General features: G+C 39.9%; 1 protein-coding gene across 3 annotated transcripts in view; it reads right to left on the minus strand.

Moving 5' to 3' along the window:
- Positions 1-7469, minus strand: part of FMN1 (formin 1) — a 178999-nt gene extending 171530 nt beyond the window's left edge. For all 3 annotated transcript variants that reach the window (XM_086748668.1, XM_086748667.1, XM_086748670.1), the window contains exon 1: positions 5564-7469. In XM_086748668.1, the coding sequence (XP_086604794.1) occupies positions 5564-7469 (1906 nt within the window). The remainder of the gene's footprint in view (positions 1-5563) is intronic.
- Positions 7470-7733: the final 264 nt, after the last annotated feature.

The raw sequence follows: 7733 nt of genomic DNA on the forward strand, positions 1-7733 counted from the left end.
TTCAGGTCACTAAATCAGCAAAAGCAACTCACCTCTCTCCTTGCCAGTGCAGTTTTCAGCTTGCTTAGTGATCTGACTCAAATTGCCAAAAAGTAAGAAAAATACCAAAGTTGTTCCAAAGAAGGGGAGGGAGAGTGAGGCAGAAGGCCTTTGCTGGGAGAAGGGAAGATAATGAGGAGAGAAGGGACCTGTCCCTGTCAGTGCCATAGGCTCAGTCATTTCACCTGGCACACGCCTTAATCATTCAGTTCTATCCCATGTTGGCTTCAGTTTCTCTGCAGTCTCACTAACTTTGGATTTCTGTGTTTGCTGGCTATAGTTGTCTTTCACAACTAGTAGATACCAAAAGAGGAGCAATCTTTATTGGCTGGGGAGGTAGGGTAACACACTTCTTCTAATTTGTTCTCTTTCTTGCTTTCACCATTCCCCCTTGCCAGTCAGTTTTTTATTCTTATTCCACAGCAGCACGAATATATAAAACAGAAAGTGTGATGAATGACCCATCCCAGTCTCATCCTGACTCAAAGCACAGTCACCAGTCACTGTCCAGAAATAATGGGATGTCTTGGCTGACTTGCTCTAAGTCAGAGAGGTTACGCCATAACCAAAGATTTTTATTTTTAAGTTTCCTGCTCTGAATCAAATTTGCGTCAATAACTGCTAAAAATATCACTGATCTTCCTCCTCTTTCAGCTAATACTTAGTAAAACAGCATATCGGTGTCATTCCATACTAATTAAACACAATAGCTCTGAAAATTTTCTCCCTAGTTTTTCCTGCCACTGTGAACAATTTCAGAGAGAAGCAGAGTCAGGAACTAAAAGATCTCAGAAAATCTTTCCCTGAGACAGCTATTCAGATATACTGAGGATCATTTCAAAAGCAAGCTTGGCTTCTCCAGGGGCTATAAAAGCATAGAATCATAGAATCACATGGTTGGATGGGACCTATAAGATCATCTAGTCCAACCGTCTTCCCACTACCATTGCTGCCAGAGCTACTAAACCATATCTTGTAGCTCCTCATCAAGCCGCCTCTTGAACACTGCCAGGGACGGCAACTCCACCACCTCCCTGGGCAGGCCATTCCAGTGCCTGACCACTCTTTGGGAGAAAAAGTTTTTCCTCATGTCCAATCTAAACCTCCTCTGGTACAAGTTGTGGCCATTTCCTTGGGTCCTGCTTGTTGCCTGGGAGAAGAGGCCAAACCCCTGCTCGTCACAACCTGCCTTCAGGCAGCAATAGAGTGCAATGAGGTCTCCCCTGAGCCTCCTCTTCTCCAGACTAAACAATCTCAACTCTCTCAGCCACTCCTCATAAGACTTGTGCTCCAGACCCCTCACCAGCTTTGTTGCCCTTCTCTGGACACGTTCCAGGGCTTCAATGTCTTTCTTGTAGTGAGGGGCCCAAAACTGAACACAATACTCAAGGTGCGGCCTCACCAGCGCCAAATACAGGGGGATGATTACCTCCCTGCTCCTGCTGGCCACACTATTTCTAATGCAGGCCAGGATGCCGTTGGCCCTCTTGGCCACCTGGGCACACTGTCGGCTCATGTTCAGCTGAGCATCAGCCAACACCCCCAGGTCCCTTTCCTCTTCACAGTCCTCCAGCCACTCAGCTCCGAGCCTATAGCGCTGCATGGGGTTATTGTGGCCAAAGTGCAGGACCCGACACTTGGCCTTGTTGAACCTCATCCCATTCAGCTCAGCCCAGCGATCCAGCCTATCCATATGTATGTTATGTTAGAGCAAAAATAACTTCCTACAGAAATGCAGGAACTAGGTTTCCGAGGATTTAATAAATGTCTTTTTATGAGAAATTTTAGTGTTTGTACTTTTGTTTTAGCTGCTTAAAGCTGAACAGTTTCTTTCTTAAAAGCCTTAATTTATTCTAAAACTTTACTTAAAATTTTGATAATTCAAACAGAACTATTACATGCAAATAGAGGAATGTTAATTCACGGAGAAAATTGCTAAATAAATATTGTTGAACTATAAATTATTCCCAGTTAACTGTTAACTTGCTAGATGTAAGCTGTGGCCTGTTCCCATGGCGAGCAGGCGGACTTCAACAGGAAGATGCAGAAAACTCTACTTCCAGGTGAATCACTGATCGAACGCTGTGTAATGAAACTCTGAGATTTGTGCTATAAATATTTGCTGTAAAGAAACTGAGCTTGCAGAAAAAGTGGAAGTACAGAAATAAAGGCACTCTGCCTTAGCTAAATATATCAATTTTGACTGTAGGAATATTCTCCAATTATCCAGAAAGAGAGGGAAGAATCATGATTTAAAACAATTAGAAAAGAGAATTTAAAGTATGTGTAGAGCTGTATGATGAGTCCAATTCATTACTGAAAGTAACTGATTAAAACATTTTAAACATATTCACAAAATTTCCCAAATACAAAGTTACAGAGGTAATAAAAGGCTCCAAATGTTTTGCAATATGAAGTAGTGCAAATTGTGACAGTAATATAACTTTGAAAAGCCATTCATTAGACCAGCATTTTTGACACGAAATAAATCCTTCAATCAACCTGAATGATAAAGAGTCAAGCAAAATTCTCCATAATTCTTAGATTCATCGTAGACAATGAAATTACACAATTTAATAACAGACTAGGTTTGAAAGAAATCATTTCACAACAGCACCCCGTTAAAGACAAATCTGAACAACAGTCTAGAATTTTGCTCTTTATACATAGGAGGAATCTGATAAGGATCAAACCAGGACTGCAAATTTACAGCTGTAAATCTTAACATCACTTCCTTAACATCACTTACATTGCCTATATTTGGAGATACATCATTTGCCCCACTGCACTACAGTCAGTTTGTTATTACTTGTTTCAGTTTAGGGAAGAGTGGTACTCCCAATGCTCTGTCAATAAGAATGATTCCACTCCTGGTTTAGAACAAAATGGAAAGTCATATTATCCCAGATCCAGAGGCGTACCTACAGTGTTATATATGCTGGCAAGGTAGGAAACTTTTCCTTAAAGTTACACGTTTCCTGATACACTAGTAATAATGCTAGCATGTAATCATACATGAAAATGAAAAAAAAAACAAAACAAAATCAAGCCAGAATAGAATTACATCGTTCAGAAAGTTGCAGTGATATTTTCTATCTGTATTAATGTTGCAAGACAACTGTAAACAAGAACTAAGGTCTTGTTTTGTCTGCACTTTGTTCTTTCCACAAATATGTTTTTGCTTAACAGCCAACAGATTCTATTTGTGCGTATGTGTTTTGTTTTGTTTCTTACAGAGCTGTCATGGGTTAACCTCAGTGGGCAGATAAACACCACACAGTCGCTCACTCACTTCCCCCCTCACCCCAAGGGGGACAGCGGGAAGAGGAAAGGAAAAATCAAAATGAGAAAACTTGAGGGTCAAGATAAAACAAACAAATTAACAAACAGACAAAAGTTGTTTAATAAGTGAAGGATAAATGCAAGAAGAGGGAAGAAAACAAAACAAGACAAGCGATGCAAAAGCAATCACTCACTGCCTCCTGTGGGCAGACTGATGCCCTCCCAGTTCCTGAACAAAAGATAGCTTAACCCCTGCTAAAGCCCCCTCTTTTAATTTTTGTTGCTGACCATGACGTTGTATGGCAGGGAATATCTCTTTAGTTAGTTTGAGTCATCTGCCCAGTTGTGTCCCCTCCCAGCCTATTCACTGGCAGGACAAACTGAGAAACAGAGACAGGATTGATGCTGTGCAAACACTGCTCAGTACAAGCTAGAACACGAGTCTTTTATCAACACCATTTTCATCACAAATCCAAAACACAGCATAATATAAGCTACTATGAAGAAAATTAACTCTATCGCAGGTAAAACCAGTACAAGAGCGCAGCACAAAAGGTACAGTTCCACATCCAATGATTCTAAATGATAAATTAATTTAAAAAACACTAACACAAAGCAGGGAGAAAAAGATTGGCTGTGCTACTTTAGTCTTATAAAGGAGTGAAATTTTCTGTTGGTTTTGTGAGTTAAACCAGCTCACCAAAAGCTACGATGAGCACAGGAAATAATGAGAGGGGTAGGACAACACAGCACAACCAGGGAACAACACAGAAACCAAGAAAGGAATGAAAGAACAAGAGCATAGCACTCATCTTTTTTGCTGCCAATGAGTGCTTGCATCAGCTTTGTCAACTCATCAGACAACACTCTAAATTTTATTTAGTCTTGAGTGAAACTAAAGCAACTTGTAAAAGTAGCAGGCATAAATGCAAGCCCCATAGGCAGTATTCAACACCCTTTAGCTAAGGTAATGGATTCACATCCCCACATGCCTCCCCTTCTGGAAATCCCTTTTCCTTATGCCCGTGCCTTCATCCCTGGTTTAGAATGCAGAATCTTGTAACACATCTTGCACTAGCTCTGGCAGTCACTCATTGGGCCACCCTGTGAGACAGTTTAGGTAACTACAATGGCAGACTACCCTCTGCCACCACACCCCACCATTCTCCCCTCCCCCCCCAAAAAAAAAAAAAAAGAGAGAAAATATTTTTGTGCCATTTTAGTGAGCTGAATCAGCCAAAGGTATGGCAAGAGACCCAAACATACTTTAAAGGGAAGCAGAGGTGGGAGTGGGAAGATGTAACACACAAGGGGCTCAAGTCTAGGTAAATACTAAGAAATATGGATATCAGCAAGTTTTTTTTCTGTATTTTTTCTAGTTTCCATTTTAATCTGAACCATAGAAAATTATCCTGTCTTCCATGAAAAGTATAAGGCTGCAAACTAGCACCTCTTTCCCTTTTATACTGAAACCACGTCACTTTTCCCTGTCAGCCCTCCCTACAGCACACAGGCACCAGTCTAAGCCACAGCTACAGCACTGTAGAATTAGGTCCCCCAGCCTTCCTGTTTATTAGAGAAAAAATGAAGGGTATAGACGCTGATGTTCTAGCTAACAAAGATTCAGTATACCATACATTGCTGCATTTTTATATTCACAGTATATATTTATAAATAAACCCATGCACTGTACTCAGATACATTGTAACATGACTCCTGTATGCAATCCTTTTAAAAACTAGCTTTTTGTTGTTACAAAATTTACGTAAATCTCTTGCAGCTAAATGCTCAAAGCACTGGTCTTATACTTAAGGCAATGTAAATGAGCTTGCTCAGACAATATTCTGTCAGTTAAGCAAAACAAACTAAAAAGAACATTTTGGATATGTTATGATAACATTTAGACAGACACAGCACAGGAAAAGCAGGAAAATAAGCATGTAAACTTTTTTTTTCATTTTATATAGAAAAATATTTAATTAACTTTGGTTAAGAGGTCATTCAGTAACAACAGGACTGAATATAAGCTGACATAAAAAAAATGCATCTGAAAGGAAATCTTATATAGCTCTAACTTCTTTAAAAAAACATTCCACAACTTTTCACTCAATCTTTAAGTAATGAAAAGTATTTTCATTGCAAACATACTATTTATTATTAAATGCTAGTATTAAAAAGCCACTCCAATACTTTCATGGTTGGTCGATTCTGTTAGTTTAAAAATGTAAGAAACAGGACTGACCTGGACAAAAACTCTGCTGTATCCGAGGAGTTAATTTTTCTTGTACAGTGCGCTTTTCAAAATGCCCTGCAGTTGCATTCTGATGTAGGCTTGGTTGTCTGGTGGCAAATCCCAATTCTCCAGGTTCAGAAAACTTCAGGTAAAACTGTGGCTCCAAATCACTGAAAGAAAGGTTTATAGCACCATGTCTCCCACTGCCATAGTCACTGAACATAGATTCGTCCTCGGTGTTCTGTGTTGGTAACGGGAGAATCCGATGATGCAGCTGCGGGCTAGGCAGTCTCGAAGATAACGGAGAAGGAATAGGTGACATTTGTTTGTGTGTATTAGATAGCGGATATGAATTACTAAAAACATTACTCACTGCTACTAACGAGGGTGAATGCAGTCTTTTCTCTTCCAGCTTAAGATTATTACTTGTCTGAGAAATATCAGGACTTTCACTTACAGGCAGGTTCAAAAATAAATGCTTGCTGCTTCCCCGGGACACCGTGGTTCTTTTCTCATATATTGAACCTGGCAGGTTTCCGTCTACTCTTGTAATTTGTTGCAGTCTCTTCCATTCTGCAGCTTCATCTAAACTGTCGCTCCGTATAACTTTTAGAAGAGCTTTATTGACTGCTCCCACAAGGTTGCATGACTCATCAGTAATGCTCTCTGCTTTGTACCGCAAACCAGAGTTGTCCTGCTCCTTCTCCTGCAGCACAGTGTTTTCAGAGTTTCCAGCCGCTTCACCTACAGAGCATACACCAGTTCTTGATATAAACTCATTCTGTACTGTTGTGAGAACAGGAGAAATTATTTCTTTATCTCTGTGAAAATCAGGTAAGGACTCTGCAGGGGGGTTGGCAACTTTTTTAATACAAGGTTCTAAATCCTGTACTTCAGCAACAACTGTGATTCCTGGTTTCTCCTTACATACTGGCTCAGTATATTTGCTACTTTTCAACCTTTTAGCAGCTGCAGATTTACTTAATGTCTCAAGTTTGTTAGACAGACTGTCCTGAAATGACTTTACTGAAGTGATACTGTGTTGTACCTTCATAACTTCAGGAATGCATTCTCCATTACCCCTGAGTTCAACTGCAACCACGTCATTGTTGTCTTTTGAGCTAGAACTTGTTAAGTCAGCATCCAGTTTCACAGCTTTGTTGCTCTCAAGAAAATACTCCTCTTCTATCCACCTTTCTGGTTGTATACTATTGTCTACTAGTAAATCATCCTTACCTTTTACTGTTAGCCAACTGGAAGCAGAAAAGGAACTAGGAAAACTCCTGGTAGGAAATCTTGTGGGGAGTGTCTTCTTATTTTCCCGTTGCATACCTTGCATGCTCCATAAAGAAAGATGTTCATATGTTTTTTTCCCCCCTTTCCGGTGTCTGAACTCCTCAAAGTTCTCCCTCCTTCTAAATTTCCTCATTTTTTTGTGATTCAAATTGTTTCTATTTGTGGAATCCAGAAAGAACTTCTGCTGATGTGTAAAACTGGAGTAATCGTCACCTTTAAGTTTTGGGACTCCGGAAACATCCTGTCGCTTTTCTTCCTGATGTCCTGTGTTAAGGCCCAGAATACGATGTGATCTCAAAAGACTAGATAACAGTTTTTCCTTTTCAGCAGTTAGTTTGTACAGTTCAATGAGAATGTCTTTCGTTGTAGTTTGCTTGAAAATAATATCTCCAAAGTTTTCAAATGGCTGTTCTCTCAGCTCCATCTCTAACCTCTCTCTTACTTGATAGCAGCTACAGAAACGTTTACTGGTTCCATCCAGAGTTACACAGCCCTTGTAAGTAAATCCTCTGACTTTTCCCTCTGGAAGATAGAAGCTGATGTAACAAAGCTCCATAATGGGTTCGTGCAATTGAAGGACAGTATGCGTGCCTTCCATTATGCTTGCCAAATTAGTCATTCGTTTAAATTATGTGCTAAATGTTTCAAAGCTTGCATGACATAGCATGTGAGGCAGAGAATGGACGGAAGGCATCTGACTAATCTTCAACAATAATATTGTCTGCTGGAAAAAATAAAGAGAAGCCTGTCAAACTTGATTATGGCAAATTTAATACGACAAATAACAAGCCTGCAGATGCACAATCTTCTCTCAGTATTTTCCGATACAAATCTTTTACCTTGAAAAATCTGACACAAAAAGGATGACACTGCTAACCCTCAT

This window comes from Chlamydotis macqueenii, chromosome 5 (assembly GCF_036417535.1).
Source record: "Chlamydotis macqueenii isolate bChlMac1 chromosome 5, bChlMac1.mat, whole genome shotgun sequence".
Classification (NCBI taxonomy): domain Eukaryota; kingdom Metazoa; phylum Chordata; class Aves; order Otidiformes; family Otididae; genus Chlamydotis; species Chlamydotis macqueenii.